Here is a 21,173-nt window from a genome sequence, read left to right as displayed (position 1 = left end):
CTAACCCCTGCCAAGAGCAGGGACACCTTCCACTGGAGCAGCTTGCTCCAAGCCCCTGTGTCCAACCTGGCCCTGAACACTGCCAGGGATGGGGCAGCCACAGCTTCTCTGGGCACCCTGTGCCAGTGTCTCCTTGTGCAATACAATACATAATTCCTTGCAGGAAGCAGGAGGGCAGGAGAATGGTTTCATCCTTTAGAGATGAGGTCTGTAGAGAGGAATTTGATTGTTTTGGGTTGTATCTTTATTAGACATACCATAAGGAGCTGTTTATTTCATGGCAGAGCAAGAGAACAACAGAAGAAGGAAGATCACAGAGCACGTGGATTTTGTGAAGGGTGTTGAACCAGTTATAATGGTTTGGTTATTTTTTAATAGTAGCAAATAGCAGCTAAAATACCAGTTATAATAAATACTTTATCACTGCAGTGCTGGGGATGCCACCCTCATTAATTCTGTCATGCTGCAGGTTGTACATAGAGCTAAACCCCATGTGCTTCTTCCATAGGGATAAATGGTTTATCTGATTTTCCTTTCTGAATATAAGCCAGGCTCTTTGATACCAGTTTTACAGTGACTGCTGATAGGAAAGCTGTGCTCATTGCACTGCAGAGATTTGCTGACAGTGACGCACACCCCATGAGCAGCACAGTGCTTTCCATGATCTTAGGCTAATATTGATCTGCTATTCCCAGCAGTTTTCCTGTCTCTTTTCTTGGTCTCTTCCAAGTGTTTATGTTACAGTGGTTCCTTGTGGACCCCTGTGGAGGCTGCTCCATATCCCTCCCTGATGCTGTGATTAAAAGGCAGGATGCCATGGTGTATTTTCATAGAACTCTTAAATATGGATTTTAGAAAGAGGAGGTGTAGGAAAAGTTGATAAAAAGGAAAAGATTTGTTGTGCCATTTTTTGGTTTTAATGGTTTTCTCCCTCATGATGGCACTTCACCATTTCTATATACCCAATAGAAGAATAACCCTGAAATAGCAAAACAGATGAAAAGTTACTGAAGAATAAATGGGGTTTTCCTGTTTTATCTCTGCAGTGTGCAAGCAAAATCACCTTTAAGGAAAACCTCTATGGGGAAGGCTTCCTAAGATGCCAAACGTTCTATTCTTCTTCAAAGGTTGGATTTGATGATCTGAAAGGTCTTTTCCAACTCAGTTGATTCTATGATTCTAAGTCCTAGAATTACAGAATCACAGACTGGTTTGGGTTGGAAAGCACCTGAAGTTCAGCTAGTTCCAACCTCTCAGGCTTGGGCAGGGACATCTCACACTAGACCGTGTCACCTCTAAAAAGACATGGTCTAGTGTGAAATTTTCATTATTGATGTCACTAATTCATTACAGGAAGCACTGAACCCCTTCTTTTACACTTTCTTTGTCAGAACTTGGGAGGGTTACCCTGGAATGTGATATATACCATGAGTATACATCAGGGAGATGTATATTAGAATGAATGGAATAGGGAACACTTGGTAGAGTGACTGCTACCAGAATAAAACATTCATTGCTTTGCTAACTGTTTTTTGATGGATGTTGATGCAAATGAAGCAGATCTGCCATCCAGACCTTGGGGATCGATGGGCTTTTTAGGTGCTGAGTGTCTTCATTAACTGTTTATTATGGCACTGTGAATACATCTTGCAGTGCTTTAGACGAAGATGGCTGAGAAAAATCAAAGCAAGCAAGTGACGGAGCTGACTCTTGTGGGACTGACGGACAACCCCCAACTACAAGCACCTTTGTTCATCCTCTTCCTCCTCATTTACTTCATCACGCTGGTGGGGAACCTGGGCATGGTTGTGCTCATCAGGAGCAGCGCTCAGCTGCAGTCCCCCATGTACTTTTTCCTTAGCAACTTATCTCTCCTCGATGCTTGCTACTCATCAGTGGTGGCACCGAGGACGTTAATGAACTTTCTGATGGAGAAGCAAACAATCTCTGTCATCGGCTGCGCAACCCAGCTTTACTTCTTCATAGCCTTTGGCACCACCGAGTGCTTCCTCCTGGCTGCGATGGCGTACGACCGCTACATGGCCATCTGCAAGCCCTTGCTGTACTTGTCCATCATGTCCCACCAGCTCTGCATGCTGCTGGTGGCCAGTTCCTATGTGCTTGGCCTGCTGCATTCCTGGGTGCACACAGAGTTCGCCTTCAGCCTGCCTTTATGCCAGCCAGCCAAGGTCAAACACTTCTACTGTGACCTCATGCCTGTTCTAGCTCTCTCCTGCTCCGACACACGTGTCAATAGGTGTCTGATATTTGTCCTTGGTGGGCTGGTGGAGATGGTGACCATCTTGGCCATCCTGGTCTCCTATGCCTTCATCCTCGCTGCTGTCTCAAGGATCAGCTCTGCTCGGGGCCGGTACAAAGCCTTCTCCACGTGCACCTCACACCTGGCTGGAGTCACCATCTTCCACGGGTCCATCCTCGCCCTGAACTTCCGACTAGGGTCTGGCAGCAGCCTGAGCACGGATAAGGTCTTTGCTGTGTTCTACTCGCTGGTGGTGCCCATGCTGAACCCCCTGATCTACAGCCTCAGGAACAGGGAGGTGAAGAACGCCCTGAGGGACTTTGTCAGGTGGAAGTAGCTTTGGCACGATGTTTAGCTGCTGGTTTTGTGACAAAGGTCTCCAGAGCTTCAGTTGACACCAAGGACTTTTGTTTTGCCACCCTATTCCTTCACCTTAAAGATCTGGTTTGGAACCATTTCCAAGTCTGTCTTTCTTCCTATGACTGGCTTGTGCACAACACCACAATCTGATTTATCTGCTCTATTTTATTGCCTTTATTTCCCCCCCCCTCTTTTTTTGTCTTATCAGATGGGCACTGAACATTAGTTCTGGGCTCCTTGATAGCCCTGTGAAAATGCTCTTCCATGGCCATCAGCATCTCCCAGTTGATGGCTTAAAACCTGCCTTACGACCTCTTCTCATTTTCAGGGTCTTTCTCCCCTATCATTAAAGGGCAACGAATTTTTTTCTGTACAAGTGCAGGAAATGAACTCAAAATAATGAATGAAGTACATTTATTTTAAGAGAAAAACTGGCATTAACCTCACCTAATTAGGCACTGCTCTGAGATCTCTATCTTCTCTATTATCTATGGATAAAGCTAGATATGGTATCTAAAGATGAGATTTGTTAACTAATTGTTAGGTAGATAAGGCTGTTGAATAATATCGTCTTTTATGCTCATTTCAATGTAGCCCAGGTTTTGAATCGTCTCCAGAGAATCCAATATTCTCCTCCAAAATATTCAGGCTGGTCTAACAGCACCTGCAGAACAGGGTAAAGAGGCCCATGTCCAGCTCTTCCTGCCAAAAGGTGATTTCTTTTTGAGGTATCAGAAGTACTTAATGAGAGGACCTCTGTCATGTATTTGATGTGAGAAGTTTGTGTCTACAGCCAAGGCTTTCTGCGTTTTGTAGATCCCTTCTCTGAAAAGATTGAAGCAGAATCATGCAATGAAGCTCTCAGTATAAAATGTAGTTCCAAAACCTCAAGCCTGTTTCTTATATTGCTGGAATTCACAATTGTGCTTCCCCTGCACGTTAGACTGAGGTTCCTATTGCCAGTTCACTGAGTCGGATCCACCATACACAGGACTATGGCATTCAAGACTTCCCTTGGAAAGGTAGCACCAAGTGTAGGTAAACCTTTGACTATTTTAGTTGTCTCTGCTTTGGAAACTTTCTTAAACCCAAGAGGAAATAAGGACACCAGAGTGGGCTAATTCATCAGACAGTGATGAGCCCTCCACATGACACTGCTCATCTAGACTCCTGTTTCCACAAAAGCTCAGATCAGATAATATTTTGAGGTCCAGCTTGGGCTTTCTGTGGCTCTATGATTCTATATGTATAGTCTAAGCCAAAATAGCCAACAAAATGGTAGAAAACAAGGTGTGGTGAAGGTTTTGAAGGAAGCTGTCCGATCAAAAGTCTCTGTCCTGCCAACACGTTCCCCCACACGTAAGACAATGTGTTCTCTTAATACTGTTGTTTTTCAGTGCACATAAACAGTGTGTTCATTATAAACATACTTTCCAAATAGAAGTTAATTCCTACTCACATCAGCTAAAGAATTTTTCCCCCATCAGTGTGTTTTGGCTTCTTTGAGACCCAGATAGCTCTCAATTACCATTGATTCTGTATTCAGGATTGTCTTTCTTCAACAGAAACTTCCCACAGGCTTAATTCTTATATGAAATCCACTGTTTGGTGTTTCCCAGTGTGCTTGAGCATGAGCTGGGCATGGACATGGGATGTGGGTGCTGATCTCGAGCTGGAATTCCATTTCTCTCACCATTTAGGTAAAAGGTCATGTCAAATGAGTATAAAATACCCCTTAAAATGAATGGGAGGAGACCTGATGTGCCCAAATTTTCCTTTACACTGGGTGGTCTCAGCACAGTTCATCATCCTGTGTTATGAATGATATTGTCTACAATTTTTTCCTTTATGTATAATCTATTGTAAAGCTGCAGCCTGGGGAGGGATTCGCCCTGATATTCAAAAGTGCAACTTGAGAGCTTGATTCCCACCAACTTCTTCTCTTTGAAAGGCACAAACAAATGCAATGAATCTTTTGAAACCTTTTCTGTGACTCTATTTCAGCAAGGAAATGTAAAACTACACTTGCTCTTCCCTCCCACCCCAGCAGCTTTAATAAAGAGCTCACAGGTAAGAGTGAGGAATTTTATTGGAGCAGAGAACAAGGTCAACAATCTTGTAAGAAAAATAGATAATTACGAGTGACAAAAGTTATAAATGAATAAAGCTGATTGGTGTTTCCTGTGAGGAAAAGGAGCCTGGGATAATTGAGGGTAATTTCTCCCTACAGAGTGGTGCCTACAAACTGAATTGAAGTTTGAGGTTCCTTCTCCTCTTGATTTCCTTCCAAGGAGCATGTGATGGCTGGGTCTCTTTCTCATTACATACTGTCATTGACTTCTGTGCAGGATCTGTGGAAGAACATAAATAAAGTCATGTGGAATAGGGAAAATCTCATTGTTTTAGTGCATCGCAGTCTTCCTCAGTTAAGATGAACTGTTCATGTCCTGGATGACAGAGCTCTTTTGTGTAGCCAGTGGTTGAAAAACCTCCTTGTGCACTTGACCAGAGCCGCCTTCACGTCCTTGTTCCTCAGGCTGTAGATGAATGGGTTGAGCATGGGGGTGATCATGGTGTAGAAGACGGAGGCCACCTTATCCAGTCTCCTGTGGCTAGATAGCGGTTGTAGGTACATGAAAAACGTTGTACCATAGAATAAGTCAACAACCATCAAATGGGATGCACAGGTGTGGAAGGCTCTGGCCCTGCTCTGTGCTGAGCACATCCTTTATGTGGAATCCTTTGATGAAGACCTGCTGAGCTGGTGACTCTGGGCTTCCACTGTATTCAAGGATGAGAAATGGGCATTTTGAGGCAATGATCAATTATCCCAGGGTGAAGTAACAGGCCTTTATCCCCCTGAGCAGCCTCAGCTGCGGCTCCATCCCCACCCTCTGCCCATTTGTCCCCCTTCTCTATTTAATCTCAGCCCAGGGAGGTTGAACCTCATAAGAGGAGTTCCAGTTCCCAGTTTGGCAGGAGGTGTGCACACCTGTGGAATCCTTTGATGAAGACCTAGGTTTGCTCATAGACTTTCCTAGCAATTGCTGGACCTGACCGTAGTTCAGGGCCTGATTTGATCTGACTTGGCCTGCTCTCGTACCTCTCTTGTCATCACCAACTTGCCTGATGATTTGGAGTCTTGGCTGAACTTGGCCCAGGTCTCTGTTCCTGCCCTGCTTCTCTTGCTCAGGTACTGTGGGGTGGTCCCTGCACCCCATGGTGTTCCCCTTTGGCTCTGTTTCAAGAGATTAAAGAGAGAAACCCCTGTGGTACTGGCCAGGTTTCTGCAAACCATCCTTGAGTGGCATGGTTTAGTGTGAGGTGTCCCTGCCCATGGTAAGGGGGTTGGAACTGGATGATCTTAAGGTTCTTTCCAACCCTGACTCTTCTATGAAATTAGAACTTTTCTCTGGCTGCACCCAATAGCCCAGCCAGGGCTCACTGCTCTGGCACACGCTCTCCATTCAGACCATGTCCCTGCTTGGATGAATTAGGAGATAGTCTTCTCAGTGAGGAAAATAGAGTAATCAACTGAGCATTCCATTCAGTGTTATTCTCTGGTCATTAGTATCTCCTCCATTTCAAAATATGATATTAGAATTATGGTCTTTAGTAGATAGGCAGCACTTTTATTTGGAAATGGGTTTCAAGTCTTAGTAAAGACTCTTTAATCTTTCCAGCTTCAATGTTTCTTTGCTTTGAAGATGCTGAGGTGCCATCTCTAAGAAATGCTCTTTCTCAGTAACTTCAGGACAGTTTCCGATCTTGTTCTATTCTGTCTCCCAGAAGACAACTCATCTCATAGGTTGAGGAATTAACAGCTCCAGATTTTTAACTTACAAAATCACTAAAGAAATTTTTCAGCTAAAGCTGAAGGGGAGAGAAAACAAGATTGCCATAGGTGATGTGCGCAGTGAGGCTGCTGGCATCGTATCCCAACCACCTAAGATAGAAAGTAATAACCGGTAAAAACAGGAGTCTCTGGTAGATGCAGCCAAACATTGACACCCAACACCCTGTAGAACAGAGCAGAGAAAAAAAGGAGACTTGGAGGATTTACTTCTCTGAAGCTCTGATTTATAAAGCAAGCCAGGAGGTGAGAAAATCAGTTTTTTCTCAAGATAGAGATGATTCTGTGCAGTACAGTCATGCAGATCCACACATTGAGTCCAAGTGGAATTGTCATGGGAAATGTCATGGGAATTCTAAATACAACTGGCTCTGTCAGCTTCCTTTGATCTCGCTGCCTCTTCAAAGGGCCCGTATGCTTGTGCAAAGGAAACCGAAGGTAGTAGTAAAAAGATTAGAAAGTAAGAAATCACTTTCTTGGGGAAAAATAGGAACAACGACAGTATGAATTTATAAAATGAGCTTAAATACTGGAATCCAGTGGGAAAATCAGTGGGAAAATCCCCTATACAGTTATATCCAGTGTAGATGCTAGGTATGTTTTCCCCAGGGCTGATCAAAAGCCAACATATCCCCATAGCCAAACACTGCAGCAGGCTTCCAACAAATCCTTCTTGCTGAAGGATCACTGCTACCACCATCCATTTGGACAGTACCCTCCCAGTCAGCTGACTTCAGGAAATATCTAAAAGGGTGCTCAGGCATTGGAATAGGCTGCCCGGGGCAGAGCTGGGCTCACCATTCCTACAAGTGTCCTAAACCGTGTAGACAAGGCCCTTAGTGCCATGGGTTAGTGGTGGCCTTGGCAGTGCTGGGGAATGGTTGGACTGGATGATCTTAAAGGTCTTTTCCAACCTAAACAATTCTGTGATTCTCTAAGTCTATCTGTGTCACTTTATTTGTAATACCAGTTTTATACGTTTTATTTGTATTCCTCTGTCACACATATATATATTTACACACATAAACACATATTACACATATTGGAGCTGAGGGACAAGGTCAAGAATCTTGCAAAAAAAAAGTGGATATTTATCAGTGACAAAAGTGAGAATTGAATAAACCTGATGGGTGTTTCCTGCGAGGAAAAAGAAGCCTGGGATAATTCAAGGTAATCTCTTCCTACACGCTGGTGGCTGAGAAGTGAAATGAAGTTTGAGGTTCCTGCTCCTCTTGGTTTCCTTCCAAGGAAGATGCGATGGGGGTTCTATTTCTCATTAAATACTCTGACTATTGTGCAGGAACTGTGAAAGAGCTACACAGAGTCATGAGGATTAGTGGAAAATCCCATTAGTTTAGGCGTTCTCACTTGATGTAGAGTATTCATGTCCTGCATGATACAAGTCTTGCTTGTTGCCAGTGGTTGAACATCCTCCTCCCACACTTCAGCAGAGCCCCCTTCACCTCCTTGTTCCTCAGGCTGTAGGTGAATGGGTTGAGCATTGGGGTGACCACGGTGTAGAAGACGGAGGCCACCTTATCCAGGCTCCTATGGCTAGAAGAAGGTTGTAGGTACATGAAGAATCCTGTCCCAAAGAATATAGAAACAGCCATCAAATGGGAGGCGCAGGTGTGGAAGGCTCTGGCCCTGCTCTGTGCTGAGCACATCCTCAGCACGGTGCGGATGATAGACATGTAGGAGAGTAAAATGACCACGCTTGTGCCCACTAAGTTGATGGTGACGAAGGCAAAGATGAGCATCTCGCTGCTGTGGGTGTCGGAGCACAGGAGCTTCAGCACAGGAACTTTGTCACAGAAGAAGTGGTCAATGCGGTTGGGACCACAGAAGGAACCTCCAAACAGGCACCATGTGTAGACAATGGCACTGAGGAAGGCGAATAGGTAGGATGATGCTACCAGCTGCCAGCAGACATGGCTGGAGATGATGGTCACATAAAGCAGGGGCTGGCAGATAGCAACATGGCAATCATAGGCCATCATGGCCAGGAGGTGACACTCAATAGTAGCAAAGAAAGCAAAGGTGAGGAACTGCGTCATGCAGCCAGTGAAAGAAATGGTTTTGTCCTCTGATAACAGGTCTGCCAGCATCCTGGGGCAGAAGACTGTGGAATAGCAGATGTCAGTGAAGGCAAAATGGGTGAGGAAGAAGTACATGGGGGTGTGGAGGCTGGGAGACCCACACCAAGATGATAATGCCAAAGTTCCCCACCAAAGTGACAATGTAAATCAATAGAAACAAGACTAAAAGAGGGGTCTGTGCATATGGGCTGTCTGTAATTCCCAACAGGATGAGTTTAGTCTGCGTGTGATTTCCTCTCATGACCAGGTGTTACCTACCAAGGCAAAAGGAAGGAAAACATCAAAATCATTGCAAACAGAAATTCACTTTTGGACCACATTTAACTACAATCGATCACCAGTTTAACTGCCATGTTTTGGTGGAATTAATATTTTGTATTGTATTTTTTAAACCCAAATTATATGATTTTGGTTTTCATTTGAGGTATTTGGAAAAGAACAGAGAGTGCGATGAAGCAAAAACTGCCATTTTTGTTCTTCTATGCTGAGAAACATAAACTATGGATTTATTCAAGCACCTGATTTTTCAGGTTTGAGTGAAGAATCAGATCTTTACTCACTTTCAGATTGGAGGCAGTTTGTGTCAGAAGACAGCTTAGAGGAACCTCATAGGAGCACACATAAACCTTGAGCAAGAGAAAGTCACATTCCCATTGAAATCGTAGCTTACACATTAATGACCTCCAGAATTTTCCTTTGGTTTTTAGTTCTAATGCCAGTCTTAAGATTGCATTTATCAAAGTGTTATACATAATTCAAAAAGGATAACATTCACATTGCTAAAGTCATGATTTATACCTTTCTGAGTTCCAGCATGCTGAAGCACCTTCACACCTATGGGCATTATGTTGCTTGACCTAAAAAAGAGTTGATGTTATAAGAGGCTGAATCCAAAGGCTGATTTGTTAGTGACCATATTCTGTTGACAATCTGAAATGCTGCATTTCTTTATAACAGAATAAGATTCTTTTGAATAAATCAGTTCATCTTGCTTTAGCTGCTGATGTAAAAGAAACACAACCTGCATCAGACATTGCTCCCTCTTCTTATAAAGAAAACCCACATTGGTAAGGCTGTTTTCTGACACAGCTTTACCAAAGAGGACGAGAGAACATGAAGAAGCAAACCCACTACCTCACTGCAGGTGAGGCTCTGCTTTGTGTTGGTGTTACCTCCTGTGCCTTCCCTCTGCCACCGAGTGATGGGAGCCAAGGATTTATCCCCAATGCAGCAGAGAACATCTACGTACCGGCATCAGCTCTGTTAAGCACCTGATGTGAAGAGAAGGGAGCTCCTGCCAGACTCCAAGACCCCAGCCTGTGGTGCTGGGGCTGTAAATACAGTTGCATGTACTCTCCTGGGAGGAAGCCTCCAGGGCTGCTCATGCTTTCCCAGAGGAAAACAAAGAGAAGGAAAAGCAAAGGGTGTGAAATCACCTCTGAAAGGCATTGTGGTGCTTGGGCATCTGAGAGTCATGAAGGGATGCTTCTGACATACTTGTGTATTATGCCAAGCATTCTATCTCTCTTTGCCAAAAGAATGAGGATGGGTTTAGAGACATTTCAGATCTTGTAGAGGGTCCCTAAATGCGACAGGAACCACAAGTGACTCCTTCTCTGGAGCTGCTGCTGATATCCCTCTGTGAACACTTGAGCCCCAGTGAGATTATCCACATATAGTGCCTGGATGTCCAACACCTGAGCTTGTGCTTTAGGGCTTCCACTGTATTGAAGGATGAGAAACGGGCATTTGAAGCAGTGATGAATTGTCCCAGGGTGAACTAATAGGCCTTTATTCCCCTGAGCAGCCTCAGCTGGGACTTCATCCCTACCCTCCACCCATTTACTCCTCATCTCTATTTAAGCTCAGCCCAGGGAAGTTGGGCTATTTTTGAGTTTTTGTTTTCGTTTTAGCAGGAGTTGTGCACATCTATGGGATCCTTTGATGGTGACCAAGTCTCTGTTCCTGCCCTCCTGCTCTTGCTCAGATACTGTGGGATGGGTCCTGCACCCCATGGTGTTCTCTTTTGGTTCTGTTTAGACAGATTTAGAAGACAAACCCCTGTGGCAGTCTCCAGGCTCCTGCAGACTAGAATCTGTCACCCTCTGCACCCAACAGCCCAGCCAGTGCTCACTGTTCTGCCAGTCCCTCTCCACCCAGATCCTATCCCTACATGGGCAACTTAGGAGATAGTCTATTCAGTGAGGGAAATTAGAGTGAGAAATCGAACATTACATTCAAGTGTTATTTTCTGGTCTGATTTCAAAGGCCTCTGTCCTTCCTAACTTTTCAGCATTTAATTGCATTGATTGTGGCTCCTTTGTTGACCACAAGTAGAAGAAACTTTTCCCCCGACCTAAGTCACCATCAACAGGCTTACTTTGTAAGTGACATAGACAATTTAGTTTTCCCTGGTGTGCTTTAGGATGATCTGGTCATGGACATGGCATGTGGTTGCTCATTTCCAGCTTATTTCCATTTACCTCACCATTTAAGTAAATAGGACTTCAGATGAATGTAACACCCCTTAATATGAATGGGATGAGCCCTTGATGTGCCCAAATTCTCCTTACCACTGGATGGTCTCAGCACAGTTCATCATTCTCAGTTATGAATTCCATTGCTTACAATTTCCTTCTTTGAAGTGAAATCTCTTGTGAAGCTGAAGCCTGGGATGGGATTCCCCCTGATATTCAAAGGTGAATGAGGCCAGGAGCAACCTGATGTTACCATGAAAACCACAGGACATAGTTATTGTTCAGAAAGGACATCTAGGAGGTCACTGTTCTTATGCTGAATGTTGTAACAGGTTAGACATCTTTGTGACAATAATTAGAAGAGATATTTCATCAGCCTGTGTGCATAGAATCACAGAATCATAGAATAATTAGGGTTGGAAACCACCGTATGACCATCAAGTTCCAACCCCCCTGCCATGGGCAGGGACACCTCACATTAAACCATGTCATCCAAGGCCTCATCCAACCTGGTCTTGAACACTGCCAGGGATGGAGCAATCACAACCTCCCTGGGCACCCTATTCCAGTGCCTTACCACACTAACAGGAAAGAATTTCCTCCTTAGATCCAATCTAAAGCTAAACCTTTATTAGTAGTTTAGGCTGTTGTGACTCATGGGTTCTCATTCAGGGGCCAGCAATATACAACCAAGGTTCACGTGTCTTAGAGCCCTGAACTGTAGCCAAAACTGTGACAAACACTTATTCCTTAAGTGTTTGTGTCTGTTGCCTTTAAAGACCTGCAGGGAGAGATACAAAGGCAACACATTGGTGCAAGTGAAGAACTTCATCTGATGAAAATAGGCTGGAAGCTCTTGGAGATTCAGGAGAGACATTCTTGTTTGGAATCTAGGAAGATGCCTTCAAGAGATAATCCCCTTGATTTGCTGTGCAGATATCCAGTGTCATCTAATGTGGAAGAGAATTTACAGCTGTAAGAGGTGACCCCCTTCCACAGGTACGTGAGACCATACCATGAAAGGTCCAGGTTAGCCATGCTCTGGTAGAAATCACTGCAGCAACTGGGGAGGCTGCTCAGAATTGTGCCAGGTAAAGATTTGCTCCTCTGTGTTGGTTTTAAAGAGATGAAATATTCTTGCTGGGATGTACTCATAGAATCCCAGCCTGGTTTGGGTTGGAAGGGAGTTTAAAGCTCATCCAGCTCCAACCCCTGACACGGGCAGGGACACCTTCCACTAGAGCAGCTTGCTCCAAGCCCCTGTGTCCAACCTGCCCTTGAACACTGCCAGGGATGGGGCAGCCACAGCTTCTCTGGGCACCCTGTGCCAGCACCTCAGCACCCTCACAGGGAAGAACTTCTGCCTAAGAGCTCATCTCAGTCTCCCCTGGGGCAGGTTAAAGCCATTCTCCTTGGCCTGTCCCTACAGGCCCCTGTCCTCACAAGGACAGATGAACCTAGCCACTGGCCCTGAAATAGTGGCTTGGTTTGTGTCACATCGAATCCTCTCTGCTGCTGTAGCCATTGGTCTCATCAAACTGTAGGTACCAAAATGGGATTGAGTGATACAAATGAATCTGCTCAGAGCTGTTTGGGGAAGCTGGGATGCTCTCACTTCAGAAGGGGCCTCCTCTTTCCTTGGGCTGTGTAAGAGGGCAAGCTTGGAGCAGATGGCCACAGAGCAGTCCATTCCACTGTAGCTAGCTCATGACTCGGAGGTTATGTGTGGGGCTGGTGGTTGGGTGCTATATTGGGGGTGTCCTGAACTCCATCATTCAGATGACCCTCATCATCAGGCTGCCCTTCTGCAGCTCCAATGTCATCAACCACTTCTTCTGTGATGTTCCTCCTCTCCTGGCTCTGTCCTGTGCCAGCACGTACATCAATGAGATGATCCTCTTCTCTTTGGCTGGTGTCATTGAGCTCAGCACCATCTCTGCCATTCTGGTCTCCTACATCTTCATCTTCTTTGCCATCCTGAGGGTCCGTAATGCTGAGGGCAGGCAAAAAGCCTTTTCCACCTGTATGTCCCACCTGATTGTGGTGACCATGTTGTATGGAACAACCATCTTCATGTATTTACGCCCTAGCTCTAGTTACTCCCTGAACAATGACAAAGTGGTCTCTGTTTTCTACACGGTGGTGATCCCCATGCTCAACCCCCTCATCTACAGCTTGAGGAACAAAGAGATGAAGGATGCTCTGAGGAGAACAGCAGAAAGAATCACAGTGAGGCTTTGAAAACCCTGATCCAGGGATTTGGGTAACATGAGGATTTGTTCCAGAGGCTGTGGAGCCTCCACCCATGGCCATGTTCAAAAGCTGCCTGAATGAGGCCAGGAGCAACCTGATGTGACCATGACCAGTCACTGATGTGACAATGACCAGCAGGACATAGTTACTGTTCAGAAAGGACATCTAGGAGGTCTCTGTTCCTATGACTGGCAAATTATACACATAAACACTTACGTATGTGTGTATATATATCACAACACAATATTAAATGCATCCTAACCTATATATTTATATATAACTCAATATATTCTTGTGTTAAATGTGAACACCAACACACAACGATACTAGTTTTCCTTGCCTCAGTTTAGTCGGGGTCTCAGTGATTTATGGGCTGGGTAGAGGAGGCAGCTCCTATGCAAAGCTTTTCCCAGGAAGGATGGAAACCCAAGATCTAAATGGATGAACTGATGTTTTAATGCAGTTATGGAGCAATAGGATATTGTGCATGAGCCAAGTGAATGAAATGCAAATTCTTCATCAGGTCTGTGTTTGGAACCAGGCTGCTGAGTTAAATCACAGTCAAATTGGGCTTGCCACCTCTTTTCAGGCAGCTGTAGAACTTCACCCTTTCATTTTCCTCATCAAGTTCTGCCTTTCTCAAAGCCTTTAAGAGAAGCTCTAAGGAGTTTTCTAATTTATCCCCAGAGTGGTTTGTTAAAAACAAAGGCAAGAATGTTATCAGTAGAGTTTGCTGCAGGAGAGTTGCACTTTGGTTTGAGGCAATGGGGATTAAAGTAACCCAAAGCAAACATGGAAACACACCAACACCCTGAAACAACAGGGAAATTGAAGGTAATGAAGAAAACCAACCAAAAGTCCTTATTTCCTATGCAAGAAGTCATTCCTGGCACAAATTGCAGCTCCCCCATATCTTGGTTGCTATAAAATCGCAATGCCACCAGGGAAAACAGTCACCATAGGGTTTCCCCACACACCCAAAACTTCCCTATTTCTTTAGCAGCTCATCACTCCAAGGTGTGAGATGTCCCTGATCCATCTGTGTTAACAAGCTCCTCTGGGAATGGATTTGGAGCTGATGGGCTGATAGGAAGGAGAAGGCTTGGCTGAGTCCTGGATGGGGATTTTCCACCTGTGGTCACTTGAGCTGTGGCATCTCCAGTGGGAAAAACACTCTTTAATCCAGGGGAAAATAACCCAAACAAGGATGTGACCCTGGCCAGCACTAAGAAATAAATCTTTATTCTTTTTTTATACTTTATAATTTACATTGTATTTGTTATATATATTTAATTTATAATTATATATATATTATCTATATATTCTTATTCTTTACTCTTATTCTTTGTTCTAACTGTTTACTAAAGTTACCAGCCTGAAGCTGACTCTTACTGTTGCCAGCAGGACATGACAGTACCCACATATGCCTGCTCTTTAGATGCCCATTTCCCCTTCAAAGCTGCATTTCATCTACTTCTGAACAAAATCCACTCCTTTTCCTGTGTGATTTTTGTTCCTTCTTGGTACCATTGCTCTCTGTGGTCACCTCCAAGAGGTGCAAAATGGTCACAGGAGTCCCTTTAGGTATCAAAAGGCAGAAGAGTTGAAATAAGTGGCTAGAAAATCATGGATCAGGATTTCTTATACAACACCACCATCTATTGGACGTTGCTGGGAATATCCACTTCTTTTTATTTAAGATAAAAACTTTTTCTTACGTGCTGGGAAAGTTTGATTAGCCAAGTGGCTTGTTCTTGCCCAGGAAACTGAGAAATAATAGATAAATAAACTAAGGCCATCATGTTGCCTCTACAGTTGGCTGATCCTATGTAGACAGTTTATTTCCTGACCCTGTTAACAGCTTGAAATGAAGTCCCCTCACATTTAGAAATGATGTTTTAAACCCCACTTGTCCTAAAGCAGTTTTTGGCTGAGGCTTCAGGTTGTATGAAATGTAGATTATTGTAGAATCATAGAGTGGTTTGGGTTGGAAAGGAGCTTGGTTCCAACCCCCTGTCATGGTCAGGGGCACTACACATTAGACCATGTCACCCAAGACTTTGTCCAGCCTGGCCTTGAACACTGCCAGGGATGGGGCAGCCACAGCTTCTCTGGGCACCCTGTACCAGTGCCTCAGCACCCTCACAGGGAAGAGCTTCTTTGTTATCTGTAACCTGAACTCCCCCTGTTTCATTTTGAACCCATCACCCCTTTTCCTGTCACTCCAGTCTCTGATGAAGAGTCCCTCTCCAGCATCCTTGTAGCACTATTCAGACACTGGAAGCTGCTCTGAGGTCTCCACGCAGCTTCTCTTCTCCAGGCTGAACAGCCCCAATGTTCTCAGCCTGGCTCTGTATGGGAGGTGCTCTAGCCCCTGATCATCCTTGTGTCCTCTTCTCCTCCTCTGCACTTGCTCCATGTCCTTCTGTTGTTGAGGATATCAAATTCATTCTGCCTTTTAAATGTTTTTTTTTCATTAAATAGCCTGTGCTATCCGTACACAATTTGAAGTGCAAATTCATGGTGTTTTAAATGATTCCCTTCTCCATCAGTTGTTTCCTCTAGATCCACAGATCCCTCTCAGAAAGCGTCCCCATTGCACATCTTTACTCCTGACAAAGCCATCCCAGATTTTGTAATGAAAGCAAAGGAAAACACATCAGATCTCAAAACAGGTTTATCCCATGGAGATGAAGGATTTAATTCCTTGTTGTTGATGTATGTAAATCACACCCATCACCACCTAAATAATCCCAGGGGAGCAGCTGGGCTTATTTAGGTGCTCTCTGATGCTGAATTAAATGGGTGAGGATGCCTATACAGTAACCAAGTTCCTGGGTTACTGGTGGATCCATCCTGGTAACCTGCATGGGGTAGGAAACTCACCTTTTGTTACAGAACATTAAGTGCTAGGCAGGAATAGCCAGGGTCATTCCCTACTAGGGCTTTTTGGGAGCAAGGAGGTGACTTCTGTCCTTTCCTTGAAGGCCCTGCAGCCCCCTCTCATCTTTGGGAGCACAGTAATGGAAGCATTTCTGATTGAAAAGTAAAGGCAGCTGCATCAAAATGAAAAAGTTGTGCTTTTATTTTTTCCTTCTAAGTAGCAGCATGTGTGTGTATGTAAAAACTACACACTTTCTATTGACTTAAAGTGGTGTAACTGATTGATAGATAAAACCTCACATTCTTAACATTATTGAGGGATTTGGGCCTATTCAGCATTTCAATTTAAAGACATAAATCAGGCAAACTGCTTATAGGTTTACTATGGTTGAAGATAATTATATGTCCCCCTCTGAGTTTATTCTCCTGGGCTTCACAAACAGGGAAGACCTGCGGGTGATGTGCTTTGTCTTATTCCTTGCCATCTATGTTGTTACCTTCATAGGAAACCTGGGAGTAACTGCATTAATCAGAATGGATTCCTGCCTACACACCCCCATGTACTTCTTCCTAAGCCACTTGTCTCTCCTGGATGTCTGCTACTCTTCTAACATCATCCCCCAAGCCTTGCTCAATGTTCTAGTGGAGAAAAAGGTGATTTCCTTCATTAGATGTGCCACCCAGCTCTTCTCCTTTGCAACCTGTGCCACAACCGAGTGCTACGTGCTGGCTGCTAAGGCTTATGATCGCTACATGGCCATTTGTAACCCCCTTCTCCTACTCCATGGTCATGTCCAAAGGCTTTGCATTGGGATGTTGGCTAGTGCCTGCTTAGCTGGCGTGATCAGCTCTACCATACACACAGTTTCCATATCTCGTCTCCCATTCTGTTGTTCCAAGATGTTCCATCACTTCTTCTGTGATGGACCACCACTGCTAGCCCTCTCCTGCTCTGACACCCCTGCCATCGAGGTGATGGCTGGCTGCCGTGGTGGGGTTCAAGGTACTGAGCACCGTGGTCTTCATCCTCATCTCCTACTTTTTGGTCCTTTCCACTGTCATGCTAATGCAGTCTGTGGTTGGTCAACACAAAGCTTTCTTTACCTGTGCCTCTCACTTCATCTCCATTGCTTTGTACAATGGCAGCTCCCTCTTCCAGTACCTGCTCCGTGTCTCCAGCCATTCCTCGAAGCATGACGAGGTGATCTCCATGCTGTACTCTCTGGCTGTCCCCATGCTGAACCCACTCATCTACAGCCTAAGAAATGTGGATATGAAGAATGCCATGACGAAAGCAGAAAGTAGAGTCCTCTCCTCTTTGTCCATTCATGATTTCTAATCAGCTGAAAGGAGAGGGCTACCCTGCCCTGGTGAGGAGAAGAAGGTAGCTGGATATTGCACGTTCAAGGATGGCTGGATATTGTACCTTGAAGAGGATGGTTGGATATAGCACCTTGATGAGGATGGGTGGATATAGCACCTTCACAAAGCAGGGACTAAGCATACTTGGAAGCATGACACCTGGAAAACATGCTACTCCTTAAACCAAGGCTGCATTCTGTGCTGGGATCGACAGGACTTTCTCTGGCTGCAGCCTGAGACCTGACAGTGACTGTGTATTGGAAAGAAAGTTGTTGTCCAATGTGAATGTTACATAAATATTACTTGAAATTAATATATTTTATTATTTAAATGCTATTAAACATAACAATAGACTTTATTTCAGGCTTCAGAGAGCAAAAAGGGAGAAGGTGGTGGCTTTGCCCTGCTGGCATCAAACCAGCTGGTATCTGAGCTCATGTTTTATATTAACAAATGATTTCTGGTGTTATTTCTGGTTTTAAGGAAATATTAACTGATATTTCCAGGTATTTCAACTCCAGCCCATAAGGTTTGGTCACGTGAAATGACAGAGGGGATATTGAGATGAGCTCTTAGGCAGAAGTTTCTCCCTGGTAGGGTGCTGAGGCGCTGGCACAGGGTGCCCAGAGAAGCTGTGGCTGCCCCATCCCTGGCAGTGTTCAAGGCCAGGTTGGACACAGGGGCTTGGAGCAAGCTGCTCTAGTGGAAGGTGTCCCTGTCCATAGCAGGGGTTGGAGCTGGATGAGCTTTAAGGTCCCTTCAATTCAAACCAGTCTGGAATTCTGACTCCCCTTACTGCATCAGGGATATCCCCAGTGAAATGGGAACCAGCAGTAACTTCTCCCCACTTCCTCTTCATGTAAGCTTTCTGTAATTGAATCCAGGCTGGGATTCTAAGAAATAAAGCTCTGTCAGTCTCTTGATATCAGAGCCCTTGTGCTGAATGGGGACAAGTCATATCTGAGCCTCTGCTCTGCTGTGAATTGAAGTAGGGTTCTAAAAAACCTGAGTGCTGCTAGGAGGGAGGATCAGGGGTCTTCCTCTCCCCTGAACACCCAAGGTGTTGCTTGCTTGGGTCCCCTGACGAAGCGGATGGAGCAAGTGCAGTACCCAGCTGTCTGCATCTGGGACTTCAAGCTGATTATTCACCCTGCATAAGCACACCCAGGTATGCTTAGTGCCTCTTTTTGCCTTCATATAGTTCTTTTTAATAATCTTTGAATTACATATTGCTCTTCTTTCCAGAAGTTGATTGTGAGTTATTTCTCCCTCTGTTATACTGATTTCCCCACTTCACAAGACTTCGGTTTAGCCCACTACCCAATGGGGAAGAAAGACATTCAAAACCACACAGAAATCCTTTTCTACCCTCCTCCAATGCATCTCCTGGACTGTCAGTCTGGTGCCTTCTAGCAGAAAAACGGGTTGACATTGAAAACATCTAAAGCCACCTGTGTACTTCTTCTTCCTTCCCCACACTTTCATAGCTCAATTTTCTCCCCTGATTGCCCCATCCTTTGTGTTTTCTAGATGTCTGGGACAAGGTTATCATTTAGTATTTTTCCTAAGGGTTTTATCATGTCTCTTCATCTAGGAGAAGCATTCGGGACACACCAGCACTCAGGATTCTTCAGATGAAGACTGGGAAATCTGACTTCACCCTGATATATCCTCAAAGCAGCCACGTTTTGAGCCAATGCTTTTGACCAAAGTGGTGTACAATCACTAGTCAAGTGTATGGAAATAAATGCATCTGATGGAAAGGACTCCCCATGACCAGCACAAACCATCCACACAGAGAGGATGCTTTGTTGTGCTTGTTTTCAGCTCCCTTCAATGCAATATTAGATGATCTCTGTGGATGTAAAGGGCTTCCTCAGGAAACACTGAAAGGAAGAGGTGTGTGATAGATGGGCAAATACAAAGCAAACTGTCCTGGGCCTGTCTTCCTGGGTAGGTCTCTGCAGGAGAACTGGTCTTGGAGGTGTTGATGCAGCCAGAAGGAGTTTGGGGAGAGAGGAATTGAGAGGTTGTTTTGCTGATCAAGTCAAACTAATTATCCGATGGAGGAGGGTCCTTTGGGAGAACAGTTTGCACAACACAAGCCTCTGAGGTAATGCCTCCTGTGAGATAAAACCCCTCCACCAGCCAGCCTGGAGCATCCTGCTCCCAGGCATTTCTCCTTCAACCCATCGCATGGTCTCCAGGAGGAGCTGCAGGCACTGCATCCACCACTACCTTCCTCTTTAACCAAGCAGGTACAAAAGGGTTTGATGGGTGATGTGTCCAGTTTGACCCTGGTCATGCTGCCTCTCCCATGATTGATGGCATGTTGAATTTCACTCTTTTCCAGGGACTGTATTGATAGGGCAAGGGGTGATGGGTTTAAACTGAAACAGGGAAATTCAGGTTGGAGATAAGGAAGAAGTTCTTCCCTGTGAGGGTGCTGAGGCGTTGGCACAGGGTGCCCAGAGAAGCTGTGGCTGCCCCATCCCTGGCAGTGTTCAAGGCCAGGTTGGACACAGGGGCTTGGAGCAAGCTGCTCTAGTGGAAGGGGTCCCTTCCCATGGCAGTGGGCTGGAGCTGGGTGAGCTTTAATTTCCCTTCAACCCACACCGTTCTATGATAGCCCACGGTGCGAATAAAAGTGCCCCTAGTATGGGGTTTGCTTCAAAAACACCAACCTTCCTGACCCCATCTACAACTGATTTAGCGATATTTTAGCATGAGAATATCCAAGGTAAAGCCTTAAAATTTTGGTTTATATATGGTATATTTTGTATTGTACACCCTTAGGTGGATATTTGGGTTGGTCATAGGAAGCTCACTGCAATCACAGCAAAGCTCTGCTAGAGCCAAGACCACTGCATTCCCTTCACCTTATGCAGCGTGGTGGTTCTTGGCAGGAAGTTGGGACTGGATGAGTTTTAAGGTCCCTTCGCCCCAAAGCATTCTATGATAGTCTGTGGTGTGAATAAAAGTGACCTAATACAGGGTGGGTTTGGTTCAAAATCCCATGTTCCTCACTCCAACTACAACAGAGTTAGGGGTATATTTGCAGTGATGTAGCCGTTCATAGATTGATATTCCATTAAATAATTAATGTGCTGAGGAATTGAATGGCGGAGATGAGAATATCCAAGCTAAAGCCTTAAAATTTTGGTTTATGTATGATATATTTTACAGCCTTAGGTGCATATTTGGGTTGGTCATAGGCAGCTCACTGCAACCCCAGCAAAGCTCTGCTGGAGCCAAGTCCACTGCTTTCCCTTAACATTATGCAGGGTGGGGGTTCTTCAAAAGTAGATAAACTTAGAACGTAAAACAAATTTCAAGTACATGGCTTTGTGTTGTGATGAAAAGGATGCAGCACAAGTAATGAATCTATGGAAGAGCACTGATCCATTCTGAAAAATACAAAAAAGAGAGAAAAAAATCCTTAAAATTCCCAGAAATCAGTGAAGAATATACAAAATGTTTTCTGATTTCCACATTTTGAGATGTATTTATTAGATTATATTGTATTACTTTTGGCTAGACATGATGTTTTTCAGTGTTTCATTAGTGCAGTGTATATCAATCATGGTAGAATTATTCCCTTTTAATTTCAGGTTGTGTAATGAACT

The 21,173-nt window shown here is 44.6% G+C and overlaps 1 protein-coding gene and 1 pseudogene across 1 annotated transcript; one reads left to right on the top strand and one right to left on the bottom strand.

The window, feature by feature from the left end:
* The first annotated feature begins 1,667 nt into the window (after positions 1-1,667).
* Positions 1,668-13,290, top strand: LOC133282287 (olfactory receptor 5AR1-like). The gene is made up of 3 exons (XM_061478326.1): positions 1,668-2,152; positions 5,130-5,141; positions 12,846-13,290. The coding sequence occupies exons 1-3, from the start codon at positions 1,668-1,670 to the stop codon at positions 13,288-13,290; spliced, it is 942 nt and encodes a 313-aa protein (XP_061334310.1).
* LOC133282206 (olfactory receptor 5AP2-like) lies at positions 7,856-8,813 on the bottom strand (annotated as a pseudogene).
* Positions 13,291-21,173: the final 7,883 nt, after the last annotated feature.

The sequence above is a fragment of the Pezoporus flaviventris genome, unplaced genomic scaffold (genome assembly GCF_033815535.1).
Source record: "Pezoporus flaviventris isolate CSIRO_AGI_PZ_B2104156 unplaced genomic scaffold, CSIRO_AGI_Pfla_v1 ptg000116l, whole genome shotgun sequence".
Classification (NCBI taxonomy): Eukaryota; Metazoa; Chordata; class Aves; order Psittaciformes; family Psittacidae; genus Pezoporus; species Pezoporus flaviventris.
Note: the sequence above shows the minus strand (reverse complement) of the source record. Positions and strands in the feature narration are given on the sequence as shown.